Source organism: Muscardinus avellanarius (genome assembly GCF_963383645.1).
Source record: "Muscardinus avellanarius genome assembly, chromosome: 6".
NCBI classification, from domain to species: domain Eukaryota; kingdom Metazoa; phylum Chordata; class Mammalia; order Rodentia; family Gliridae; genus Muscardinus; species Muscardinus avellanarius.
This window is the reverse complement of record NC_137791.1, coordinates 52,915,953-52,930,158: the sequence shown is the minus strand read 5'-3', so window position 1 is coordinate 52,930,158 and position 14,206 is coordinate 52,915,953. Positions and strand designations below refer to the sequence as shown.

Below are 14,206 nucleotides of genomic sequence, written 5' to 3'. Positions count from 1 at the left end.
CTTCTTCTTTTTTTTTTTTTTTTGGTACTGAAGGTTAAACCTAGAGGCATTCTACCTCTGAGCTCTCCCATCCCCTGCCATATTTTATTTTAAAATTTTTGAGGCTGGTCTCAAACCTGTAGTCCTCCTTCTCAGCCTCCCAAGTACCAGGATTACAGGTGTGTGCCACCACATCTGGCTTTGAAGAGTCTACTTTCTACTCAGTTTGCTATTAACATAAAACTGCTCTAAAAATAAAGTCTAGTAATTTTTAAAAATGGAGAGGGAAAAATTAATTCTGAGATGCTTCATTGTAAAGAAATATTAGTTTATACAGCCATACCTTCTCAAAATCCCAATGTCATAGGCAGCATATACTTAAAATTCTCTATTAGGCAATACCATGCTATATAAACCTCAAAATATTCAAGTTTATAAGAATTCTATTTATCATGATATTTCCAATTTGAGGTAGCTCAGAGGTAGAAGGCCTTTGGTTTCAACCTTCAGTATCAACAAGGGAATATTGTAATAGGGGAGTATTTGGCCATACATTTACTTTAGTTATAGAAGAAAGAGATGAAGAAGGCATACCATCTCTTAACTGCTTCAGCCTACAAGGGATTCACATTGATTCTGTTCATGGTAGATTAGGTGGAACAAGTCATGTGGCTCCAAACTAATTGCAAATGACTTGGGGAAAATCTAGTAACACGTGTGTATCTTTGTGAACACTCACAATTCCTGCTACAATATCAGTTTAAAAGTCTAGGTGTACACTAAGTTTGAACATCTTATGAGCAGGTGAAGAAGACCTTGAACAGGATATACCACCAGAATCATAAAGTTCATGAAAAGACTGCACGTACCACTGCAGCCGCTGTCATATTAAAGAACAATCCATCATATATGGAGGTAAAAAACATCCTGCTCTCTATTGGGGAACTTCCCAAAGAAATGGATAAATACATGCTCTCCATGGTTCAAGACATTCTACGTTTTGAAATGCCTGCAAGGTATGATACATTGCACATCTCTCTGTGCTTTTCAAGCTTATTTACATATTGATATGGTAGATGTGTATCTAATGATAATGGTTTGATAACTATTCTGTGTTATCTTACATAAAACTAAAAAATTACCAGGCTCCCCAAAAGAGGGATGTTTAGGGAGCCAGATTTTTTAAAAAGTTTCTCATCGGCTGCTTATGTTTTGAAATTCGGAGTGTGACTTACCCTGAGTATTCTCTTCAGCCTGGTAAACATATATTGCTAAATGCTAATAATGTTTTTAACTCTATTAGCATTTTTAACAGGACTGTTTTTAAGTAGCACAACAAAACAATATAAGTTTTCACCAAATGGTCTTTCATCTTAATTTTCCAAATGTTAGAAATCTTTGACGCTTTATTTATTTATTTATTCTTTCAACTAACATTTCTATTTTTTAATATGCCTTTACTAGCACATTATAATCCCACATCACAAAGTTTTCCCCTCTCCTTCCCTTGGACCATCTCCCTGGCTCCACTGAGGTTTCTCTTCCATTATCTGAAGTCGCTCTTGAATCCCAGTTACTCCCTAGTTTGCCCATATTAGAGAAAACATATGACCCTTCACTTTCTTTTTTTTTTTTAATTTTATTTTATTGGTGCACTGTATTCATACATCATAGTGGGATACAAACTTTTGTAGACATACATGCACACATCGCCCAGTCAGCCCCCACCCGATCCCCACCCCATTCCCACCCCATCCCTCCTTCCCATGCTTGGCTTAGTTGTTGACATCTAGTATTATAGCAATTTATCCAAAATTAAAAATGTTAATCTCACATAACAGTTTCATTTGTCTGATACCAAGCTTTTGATAACTTAAAGATAACTTTTCAATATTTCTTTTTGCTTTCTTTCTTACCAGAGAATATTTTTTTTCTATTTTTTAGGTGAAACTATCATATATTCATATATTTATTTTTCAGAAAAAAATCTATCCTAATATGGAATATGAATTCTAGATACCCAAAACGATCTTGAAAAAGAACAAAGCTAGCCTTCACTTTCTGAGACTGGCCAATCTTACTTAACATAATGTTTCCAGATCTTTCCATTTTCTTGCAAATGACATAATTTTATTCTTCTTTATTGCTAAGTAGAATTCCATGTGTGAATTACCCATAATTTTGTAATTCATTCATCTCTTGATGGACACCAGCCACTTTGAAAAGATACCCAGGGGTGGTATAGCCGGAGCATATGGAAGGTCAATTCTCAGTTTTCTGAGGAATCTCACTACTGATCTACATAGCGGCTGAACTAATTTGCATTCCCAACAGTGTAGAAGAGTTCCTATTCCTCATATCCTCACCAGCATTTATTGTTTTTTGTCTTCTTGATGATTGTCATTTTGATTAGGGTTACATGGAATCTCAGTGTAGTTTTGGTTTGCATCTTCTTGATTACTAATGATATTGAACATTTTTCCATGTATTTATTGGCCATTTTGTGAAATATCTATTCAATACAATGGCCCATTTCTTGATTGGATTTCTTGTTTTTTTTTAGTGTAAAGACTTTAAGATTTTTGTATATTCTAGATATTAGCCCTCTGTCATTGGGATAGGTGGTAAAGATCTTCTCCCATTCCATAAGGCTTCCTCTTTAGACTCTTGATGGTTTCCTTTGATGTGCAGAAATGTTTTAGTTTAATGCAATCCCACATATTAATTCTTGTTTTAATTTCCTGAGTTTGGGCAGGAAGTTTTTTCCTGTGCCTATATGTTAGAGTGTTAGACCTATGCATTTTCCTCTCGTAGCTTCACGTCTCTGGTCTAACCTCCAGGTCTTTGATCCATCTCAAGTTGACTCCTGTGCAGGGTAAGAGGTTAGGATTTTAATTTTTCTACAAATGAATAACGAGTTTTCCCAACACCATTTGTTGAAAAGGCTGTCTTTTCTCCAACGTATGTGACACCTTTGTCAAAAATCAATTAGCTATAAGTGTATGGATTTGTTTCTGTATTTTCTATTCTGTTCCATTGGTCTGTGTCTGTTTTGTGCTTTATTTTTAAAAATTATTTTATATTTTTATTGGTGCATTATAATTATGCATCATAGTGAGATTTAACATTTTACAAACATACATACACACAGCACTTGGTATATTTCCCTCCACATCTCATCTGAAGCTTTATTTATCACAGGCCCAGTGAATTTGCTGTTTATGTTTAAAACCTTAGATCTGGCCTACATTTTAGGTCACTTCAAGGGCTGAAGAGTTCAATCAACAGACTTTCTTACTTTCAGTTATTCTTGCTGGACTCACTTTTCTGGCTCCCAAGTCTCTCCTTCCAAATTCACTGATGCCACTCAGAAGAAGGTTGGGACTTTAAAGGTCACTTTGCTTGATAACTCTTTACAGCTCAGGGATCTTGTCTTCCTGTGGATAGTGTCTGAACTTCACTTGTTCCTCCTTGGTGACAGGAATCTCTGAGGAAACCTGTGTCAATTTTCAGAGACTCTCACCTTTGTATGAACTGAAGTCTTCTGACTGACCCTGGGTTTCTCTCTGGAGTAAAGCAGATCCTGTACCATCACTCATCCACATGAATATGCTCTATATATTTGAGGACAGATATCATGACCCTTCTCATCTTTTCTTTCCTAGGTTAAAAATCTCATAACCTAGTAATATTGGAGAATGTGGGTATATAAAGTTACCATTACCTTTTCTCAAAAATTTTCTACCTCAGACTTGGATCTAGTTTACTTTGCTATTTTGGTGTTTTTCTGCATTGTTGTCATTTTATTAGTAGTAAAATGATTACCATTATATAATAAGACATGGAAAAATCTCAACACTGATTACATAGAGAAGACAGAGACATGGAAGAATGGTGCTTTTATGGGCATTATTGAGTCTGCCATTAAAACTACACAAATATAGAAGAAATCTTGGAAATGTATTGTAGGTCATTAGCCAACAATAATATTAGAGGGTATAGAAAAGTGTTTAGAGAAATAGCATGCAATCCGATCAATTTGGTATAGCTTTCTTAAACACGATAGTATTTAATTGTCCATGATAGTTCAAATGACATATGCTTTCTGCTCCATGTCAGCAGAAACTGTGTCATAGCTAGGCATCCTTGTCTTGCTATTATTTTGATACCAAACCAAATTCCAGGTATCTGAGGAATGAAGGGGAAAGCCCTACTCTCAATGCCGACATCCAGCTGGCACCCCCCCCCAGTCTTGGAATGGCATAAGGAAAATTCAGCCCCACTTTTTTCCACTGAGGATTTGGTTTCTTTTCTGATTTGATTCAGGAAACAGTCATTATAACAAATGTGCAGCTTTTTTTCCTTTTTGCATGTTGCAGCAAAATAGTCCGCCAAGTTCTCAAGGAAATGATCGCTCACAATTATGACCGTTTCTCCAAGAGTGGATCTTCTTCTGCCTACACTGGCTACATAGAACGTATGTGACCCAAAATCCTTCACACTCATCCCCAAGCTGGTGTTGCAGGAACTGTTACTAAGTGTCATGGCTATTTTGTCATTAGGTAGTCCCCGTGCAGCCTCTACTTACAGCCTCGACATCCTTTACTCGGGTTCTGGCATTTTAAGGAGAAGTAACCTGAACATCTTTCAGTACATTGGGAAGGCTGAACTTCACGGCAGCCAGGTAACTCGTTCTCCACAGAGTTTGCTTTGTACAGTATGTAAGAAATTGGTCTGAAGTAAAATAAAATATAATGATGGTCGCACAAAGGAAAAAGTGAGCTCATATGGCTTCTGTCACATATTGCCCATATTCCATCATCTGCAAGAGGTTAGATGGTTAAGAGGCTCTGAGAAAATCCCAAGTATAAACTTGGAACCTAAGTATTTTGATATATTTGGTTTGCTGAACAACCATTTGTCTTTAAAGGTATACACGTCCACCAAATTGAAATTATGCCAGGATTTCTCCTCAAACTTTTTAATATTTTATTTGTATGGACTACCAAATTCCTTAGAAATCCCCCAAATATTTAATTCTATAATAAATTTAACTTTTTCAGTGTTTCTACAAAGAAACTGATTCTTCATAAGAGAAATGTATAAATAATATGGCTCTCTAAATTTAGAGTCAATTCATATTTCTCCAATTCTGCTAGGAGAGAAAAGATAACTGGCCAACTTCTTCCATTAGTTTTATCCAAAATTAGGTGATAATTTATAAAGCTATCCTTATTAGGAAATATGCATGCTTTTTAGTTTTTATGAATATTAAATTATATCCTCCTGATGAAAATCATTTATATTTTAAAAGTGATCCAGTGCTATAGAAACATGAGTTCGCTTTAATATTAAGTTGCCATATCCTTTGATAGTACTATAGTCAGAATACTATTAGCTCCTCTGTCTGGAAGGATCACCATCTGTTTTCTGATATGCACTTTGAAATGCCAAATACCCAGTGGTTAAGGCTGGGGTTAGGGGATAGAAAATATCTAAGATTCCTATGTATGGTGGAAATCAGGGTGTGAGCCTTCTCATGGTGTTCATCATCTTTTAACTTTTTCTTTTTTTTTTTTTTTGGCAAAGGAGAAAAAGGTGTGAGTCATGGCTTGAAGAGTCCCAGGCCTTTCATGCTAACACCTCTCCCTCTCCTTCTTGCTCTCCCTTTGAAGCTCCCCAAGAGCTGATGAATTACATGTCACAGTCCTAGGGAGACTGTTAAGGATGACATCATAAAGTAGAAGACCCATGCGTGGTCTGCTATGTACCAGCCAACTGAACTTGAGCCTTCTTTATGGCCTCACTTACAAAATGGGTAAAATCATCTGTACCTCAAAGGATGCTTGTGAAGATCACATGGAAAAAAAACTAACTTGCCATATATTTGGACAGAGAGGGTTTTTTTTGTTATTAGGTTTTTGTTTGTTTGTTTGTTTGTTTTTTCCTAGCTGTGGTAGACATTTGAGGTTTTAGCTACAGCTCAGAAGCCATGATCACCACCACTTACAGAGAAGGCAGGGAGCTTGTGTCACATGTGTCCTATTGTATCTGTCTTTTCCTAGGTGGTCCTTGAAGCCCAAGGGCTGGAGGGCTTAATTGCAGCCACTCCAGATGAGGGGGAGGAGAACCTGGACTCCTACGCTGGCATGTCGCCCATCCTCTTTGACATTCAGCTCAGACCCGTCACCTTTTTCAATGGATACAGTGATCTGATGTCTAAAATGCTGTCAGCATCTAGCGACCCTGTCAGTGTGGTGAAAGGACTTATTCTGCTCATAGATCATTCGCAGGTAATTCACTCAGCCTTTAAGTGTTTATTCAACCCTTAAAACTTCCAAGCACTTTTTAAATGTGCCGTTTGCCTAGAGGTTCCAATGTAAAGTTCTGCCCATGGAGCCCACTTTCAAAGCATTTGGTTCTATTGGTATTGTTCACCTGTGTCTCTTTCTCCTTTACTATAGAGACAAACACTTTTTAGCCATGGGGGATTTGTTTACTTTGGGGCATAGAGAAAAGGCAGATACTAAAAAATATATATTGTGGAGGATGGTTAGGATACAACCAAGCAGAAATGGTATTGTCCCCTTGCTTGGCTTTCCTGGGCATGAGAGCAGGAATATTTATTGAATGGCTGAGCCATATGTCTTCACAAGTTATTGATGACATTTGCAATGACAACAATAATGAGGTTTATATAGTGCATAATTTTTGACCCTGCCAAATAGAGGCATAAGCAACCATTGACATAAGGTACATGCTTTGTGAAGACTCTGCCCCAAATTGTCATGATCACAGAATCTTGGGAAGCTTGTTTGATCTTTGAGGATAGGAGTACTTTCACCCACTTAAACCCCTTTCTCCAGCATGATTGTCAACTGTCCTTGACCCTGAATCTTATAGTATTGTACCAAATCTAATAATACTACTATCTACATGGGAAGATTAAAGTGACTAAGATACTACGGAATAGGAGTTGATTTGCCTAATTGGATTTTTTGAGAAAAAGAAGGGGGTTAATCTCAATGATGAGATGGAATCTTTAATGACTTGATTTATTTTCTGTATCATTAAGCATAACAGTATTAAAAATGGAATAGTTGCTAAGTAAAAATCTTATGGGGAATCACAGTGCACTCTAATACTTATTATACTGAAAGTATATAAAGAGATTGCATTTAAAATTTAGAGACCATAGAATTTACTTAGGAAATTTGCTTTTATGGTTTAGTAAGTACATAGTTAAGAGCCGAAGTTTCAGTTTTGCCTTTGCTACTTCCTTGCTGTGTCCTCTTGGAAAGTTATTTAGTACCTTTAAACCATGATTTTCTATTAATAAAGTGAGTTATTTGTAAAGGTGATCCAAATATTTTTATCAGCTTTTTTGCTTTTTGCCAAATAATTGAAGGTTCTGGTGATGAAGTCATAGGTTATAAGAGCTAGATAAATTTTAATACCATATTTTATTAAGGTTCTTCTAAAATATTAATAGTTGAAACTAAATAATATCAATTCTTTGTTTTTTATTATTCCTCACATTAGCTCAGCATAGCCATATATGACAAAAACAAAAAGTAACTTAAAAGCCAAACATGCCTAAAGTTCCAAAACTTGGGAGACTGACACAGGAAGAGCTCAGGCTCCAGGACAGCCTCAGCAACATGGCAAAACTCTCAGCAAAACAGTGAGACCCTGTTTCAAAAGCAAAAAATAAAATAAGGCATAAGGCTATGAGTGTAGCTCAGAGGTGGAACATTCCTGAATTAAACCCCCAGTTTCCCCCCCACACACACACACACATTTCGAGTGGCTTAACCAAATAGTTTCACTTTACTTATGTAATATCTGGAAATAGTTGGTCCAAGGTTAATAGCTAAACCCCAAGGTATCAAAATCCAAGGTTGTTTTCTTCAACTCTTCATCCTTATTTGTACCTGAGGCTTGTCACTTAGTAATGACAGCCACTCCACTTCCAGCAAAGCCTATTCATTCCAGGAAGAAAGAAGCAGAGGATGAGGAATCTGATGCTTTTTCAAGAACTCTTTTGCCCTGTCTAGAATGTTTTTGACCAAAATTGTGTCACATGGCTGCCTTTAGCTACAAGGGATGCTGGAAAATAAAAAATTTCTATGGGTGTAGGCACACTTCAAACTTTGTTTCAGTTAATATGAATGAAGAAGAGGAGGAAAACCTGAAGTGCCTCTCATGTTTCTTAACTTTCAAGTCACATGTGAAACACAGTTCTCAAATTGTATGGGAGTTGAAATATTTTATTCCATCACACTTGTAACAGAAGCAACCTCTAAACACGGCATGAGAGTGCTAAGGAAGTAGTTCACATTTTTAAGAAATGCCACCTCTATATGCTCAGCTATCTATTAACAATGATGATTGGATCAGGGTGTGAAACTTGATAGGTAGCAATCTATATGTGGACCACCAAACTTGTTCTGTAAAGGGCAGAAAGTATTTTAAGCTATAAGAGTCACATGGTTTCTGTTGCAACAACTCTGTTATTATAGAGCAATATACTAATAAATGAATAGGACTTACTCCAATAAAGCTTTATTTTCAAAAACAGCCAGTGGGCCAGATTTGCTTGGAAACCACAGTTTGCCAACCTCTGATTTAGATAATCTTATGTGGTTTTTCTATTCATTGAGCTAGGAGGCCACAACACAGCATAGTCCATGAGAAAAACTGTCCCCTAACTATTATGTCTGTGTGTGTCAGGAGTGTTTGACAGATCTGAGGTTATTATACAAATAAGCTGTCTTAGCCCCCTGGCTCTGCAGAGCACTCCAGTAATGCCATCCTAGCTTCATAGGCACATACCACTCTAGGTCAAGTGCTGACACTGAAGAAAATTTTGGCAAGGGTGGCCTGTCCCAGCCTCCGGACAGATGGAATTACTCTGTGCTTGCTCTCTCCTCTCTCCTCTCTCCTCTCTCCTCTCTCCTCTCTCTTCTCCCCTCTCCCCTCTCCCCTCTCCCCTCTCCCCTCTCCCCTCTCCCCTCTCCCCTCTCCCCTCTCCTCTCTCCTCTCTTCTCTGCTACTCCTCCTCCTCCTCCTCCTCCTCCTCCTCCTTCTTCTTCTTCTTCTTCTTCTTCTTCTTCTTCTTCTTCTTCTTCTTCTTCTTCTTCTTCTTCTTCTTCTCTCTCTCTCTCTCTCTCTCTCTCTCTCTCTCTCTCTCTCTCTCTCTCCCTCCCTCCCTCCCTCCCTCCCTCCCTCCCTCCCTCCCTCTCGAGAAGGATGTTTAGTAAAGTGAGTTTGATGAGGGGATGGATGCTCTTTAGCTATGCTTCCTAAAGGGAAGCAATGAGATGTCAAAATGCCAGTGTCTGATGTATAAAGAAACACCTTTAGGACCAAGAGTGAAAGACCCTTTGATCACATTCACTACAAATGCAAAGTTCTAGCACATTTCTTTTCTAGTCTATAAGTAAATATTTAGACAAATACATGCTCTGGGTCAAACAAGGACCATAGTTTATCTTTCTTATTTTCTTGAAAATTTTTTTCAGAACAAACTTTTTTGCACATGAGGAAAGAAAAAAAATGGTTATGAGTACCCATGTATGGTAGTAGAAAAATCTCCACCTTAGAAATATTATCTGGATATTTAGTCTATCTAGTCCCATGTGGCTTCTGAGCCTGATGTTTTTTTCAATCTTCAACTATAATGCCTACTTTGGAATACTGGTGTGAGGATTATATGACTTACCAAATGTAGAGCTTTGGCGACACAATAGGTGCTCAAAAACTACCTGTTCCACTTACTTCATACCTCTCAAAAATTAGAACCACTGAACTTTATGGTTTAGTCCCATTTGTAAAGGAGAGTGAATTGTTTTTCTACGAGGGTCAGTGGTCTATTCTCATACGGAGAGGCAAAAAAAAATCCTCTGTGATTTCACATAAGATTTCTTCCATGGTCCCTTTGCATATAAGAAAAGGAATCTTCCTAGAAATGTAAGGTGCTCCTCAAAATCATCGGGCAATGGAAATGCTCCCTTCCTATAGCAAGTGTATTTTCCAAAAGCCATGAGTATTCTTTTCCACAGCATTTGGTATATTTTGACATCCACCTAATTTAGTATGGTCAGCAAGAGGGCCAAAGTCCACACCACAGGCTCCCTGCTAAAATGGATGGACTAACAACATTAATATTTTCAAATAGGGAACAGAGGAGATGATGCAAAGATAGGAATACTTTGGAAGCAGGGTACACAATAAGGTTTGCTTGGCACAGTCACAATTACAATATGCATGTAGACCTCTGATATCTTGGTCCTGTAATTCACAGGCATAGGTTAAAATTTGGGCATGACTATTGTGGTTTTCTCAGAAAATTTCTCATGATTTCTCAGTTGTGCTTCTTCACATTAGTTTTGATGCATTACACAACTGTTGTATCCTACAGCAAGCACAGTTTTGTTCTAGACTGAACACAGCTTTCATCATCCTTAGGGGTGTCTCCTAATTTGCATAGAACGTAGCATGGGACAGCTCATGCTTCCATTCTGTAGTGTCCTTCAGAATGAAAGTAGTTTCATGACACAACCATAACCTTTTCAGTACACCTGGTCATCAACCAAGGTCTTTGTCTGAGATTTTCTGCCATGCTTCTTGGAATTCAGGGAGATCAATATTATCCTTCCTAGAGGATGAAATTGTAGCATTTATTCTTGGCATTTATTCTTGGCTCATTTGGGCTGAATAGAACAGTTACACAAAGAAGTCATGCTTCCAGTTACCAGGAAATCAAGATCTTTGGAGGAATAGAAAAATTAAAGGCAGTGAGCTCCCCCCTAAAAAAATCATTATTACTTTCAACATTGTCCTCAGGCAATCTGACTCCAGTCTAGCTGAATAAAATTTTAGCCAACATTCCCCCTTCTAATGTACATGGAAAATTTAAGACTTAAAAGCTAAATGCAAACAAACAGCATAAAAATAATAAGTATCATATAACCATGAAACTGTCAGGATAGATTATGTTTGTAAATACTGCTGAAAAATGCTGTTAAATTTATGTTGGACTCAACCGACGTGATTTCAAATGTCTAACAGCAAGGTTTCAAGGCTTAGTTTAATTTCTTTGCATTCCTTTCCCAGTGTGATCTAGGCAGTTCCTAGAATTTGTATACTGCCTTTTGTCTGAAAGATGCATTTGTTCATATTTGACAGAGCACATAACTAGAGATGTGTTGAAAGACCTGAGAGATCATCTTGTCCGCCTCCCACCAACCCCCAAAAGAGCCACAGCTAGCTTCCCTCTCCTTCCTTCCTTCCTTCCTTCCTTCCTTCCTTCCTTCCTTCCTTCCTTCCTTCCTTCTGTCCTTCCTCTTTCTTTCTTTCTTCCTTTCTTTCTTTCTTTCTTTCTTTCTTTCTTTCTTTCTTTCTTTCTTTCTTTCTTTCTTTCTTTCTTTCTTTCTTTCTTTCTTCCCTCGCCATACTGGGGATCGAAGCAGGGATGCTCTACCTCTGAGCTATAATCCCAACCTATTTTTTATTTTGAAACAGTCTCAGTAAGTTGCTGAGGGCTTTGTAAAGTTGCCAAGTCTGGCCTTGAAACTGTGATCCCTCTGTCTCAGTCTCCCATGTACTGGGATTACAGGTAAGCATCACCATGCCCAGCCATAGCTGGATTTCTGATGGAATTGCCTTCATTTTCCTAGTCCAGGGGCTCTCAAAATTAAGTACATCAGAATCATAGAAGGGCTTGTTAGAACATAGATTGCTGGGCCTCACTCTCAGTTTCTAAGTTAGTAGGTGTGGAGGGCTCCAAGAATCTGCATCTTGAACAAGTTTTCAGGTGATACTGCTGCCCCTCCTCAGGGGACCACATGTTGAGGACCATTTGCCCTTCCTAAAGTAAGTCAAGGGTTGAAGGAGAACACCCTTCTCAACTGGCACTTCATTTCACTAGTATTTTGATTGATTAAGCAAATCAGCAGCCTACTTCTGGGTGTTCATGATTAGGGGAACATGTTTCCAAGCCTAGAGAAAGATTTCTACAACACAAGCATTATCTATAGCCAGAGGTCTAATGTGCCTTTGGAAAGGGGATTAACTAACTTGGACTTGTTATTGATTGTTGTTGTTGTTGTTTCTTCTAGGAGCTTCAGTTGCAATCTGGACTAAAAGCCAATGTTGAGTTCCAGGGTGGTCTCGCTATTGATATTTCAGGGGCAATGGAGTTTAGTCTGTGGTATCGTGAGTCTAAGACCCGAGTGAAAAATCGGTGAGCATAATATGTATAATATTTTATGCAAAATACTGTAGAGATATGTCTTGGGAATTGTTTAACCTTTAAGCTTTTCAAAATTTATGCATTCTATTTGTAATCTCTAAATGAAAGAGTTGGAAACAACCATGTTGGAAATCATTCTGTCCATAGCTTCTTAGGAGCAGGTCAGCACTTATTACAACTCAGCTGAGGACCTTCCTGCTTTTAAAGATATCCACAGACAGTGTGTCCATAGACCAGGAGCCTGGTCTTCTCCTGGTATTCCACTTTAGTAGCTGACAATGCTGTCAGTATATTTTACTTTGAATAACTTTTTTTAGTTTATCCCACTCCTTGAATTTTAAAACCGTTCTTCTTTTGCTATTTTCAATAGATTAAAATAAAGGTAATCTGTGCTAGGCTTGGTGGCACATTTGTAATCCCAGTACTTGGGAGGCTGAGACAGGAGGATTGCAGGTTTGAAGCCAGCCTCAACTATTTAGTGAGGCCTTCTGCAACTTAGTGAGACCCTGTTTCAAAAGAAAGAACAAAAATAGGGCTAGTGGTGTTCAGAGGTAGAATTGTCCCAGGTTCAATCAGCACTACCGCAAAAAGTAAGTAAGTAAGTAAGTAAATAAATAAGGCAATCTCTTCTATGCAGAATCTAAATCTTGCCTATCAGGGGTTCTTAGTTTTTCTCATCAACACTTCTTTCTCTCAACTCCTTTAGTTTTTCTAATCTACCTGTGAGATCCGATGAAAGTATTTTACTTTGAATGTAAAAGTGTCTCTGAATCAATGATAATTAAAATACTTATTTTTGTTTTTTTATAAAATTGAAGAAAGTGAAATGAGACTGCAAATTCTTTTTACCCTTTGTGATATTTAAAAATATATTGTGCAGAAGTGAGATAAGAGTGATGAAATCGAACATTTATTCATTTTGAACAATGGATGAAGTGACTGAGAACCACCAAAGGTGGTATATTTGAGGTGAAGAGTGACACGTGCTGTTACAGAAAGGAACCAAAGAATGAGAAATGGAGCCAGTCGTGAGCGAGTCCAGCCACATAATTTGGGGCTTTCCACCAAATCAGTCATCATTCTTCTCTTTTCAAAGTATTTTCTAGATAGAAATTTCCTTAAATTAAACTAAGTTTAATTCTTTGCAGAGAGAAATTAATAAGTAGCAACAAAATAAAGGTATGGGCTTTTAAAAGGGACACATATCCCTAAGAAACTATCAATATCCACATTGTATCTAACCTATCTCCCTTTTTGTTTTCTCATTCATACATTTATTCATTAAAAACCTCTCTTAAGCCTTTGCTGAATATAAGACATTAGAAGGTACTATAAGGAATTCAGAAATTAAAATAACCTCTGACCTACTTTTATACTGGCAATAACAGTGGCAAGGATTTTAGTTTGCACAGCAAAAATTAGTACTTCTTAAAAAAACTATGGGGATATGACTGGTTTAATTATGAGATTAATTTCCTACAGTTTGATTTAGAATGACCCTGGAGGTAAGCCTTCTACTGAGATTTTTGTCCTCTCGTCATCCAAGCTACATCCAAGCTAGTTCTCTAGCTGACCACTGCTGAACCTACCTATAGGTCCCCTCCTGGAGTACACACTATGTTTGCCTCACTGTAGAAATGGTTCTTTGCAAAGTAATGTTCTTTCAAATATCTTGGCCTATAGAGACCCTTTGAGGAAGTAAGGAAATGGAATTGAAATAGATGTCTTGGAGCTAACCAAGAGACAGTCAACAAGGAAACCATTATAAACACCAGTTTTTTGGATGGCAACCTTATGGTTCTTTGTGAGATAACTCAGGTGTTTCTGACTTCCTGAGAGTACTGAGGTCTAGCCATGTCTTCATCTTGATCCTTAAGGTGCCCAAACCAGTGTCAGACCCGATAGACACCTGGATCCCATGACTGCAATTGGAGGCACCCTTCCCTGGCTGATCTTTGGCACCAGATAGAC

The 14,206-nt window shown here is 37.8% G+C and overlaps 1 protein-coding gene across 1 annotated transcript in view; it reads left to right on the top strand.

The window, feature by feature from the left end:
* Positions 1 to 14,206, top strand: part of MTTP (microsomal triglyceride transfer protein) — a gene marked incomplete at both ends in the record, with an annotated part of 57,706 nt that overhangs the window by 41,532 nt on the left and 1,968 nt on the right. The window contains 5 exons of the mRNA XM_080697326.1: positions 784 to 995; positions 4,359 to 4,460; positions 4,546 to 4,663; positions 6,045 to 6,272; positions 12,102 to 12,226. Of these exons, the coding sequence (XP_080553452.1) occupies positions 784 to 995; positions 4,359 to 4,460; positions 4,546 to 4,663; positions 6,045 to 6,272; positions 12,102 to 12,226 (785 nt within the window). The remainder of the gene's footprint in view (positions 1 to 783; positions 996 to 4,358; positions 4,461 to 4,545; positions 4,664 to 6,044; positions 6,273 to 12,101; positions 12,227 to 14,206) is intronic.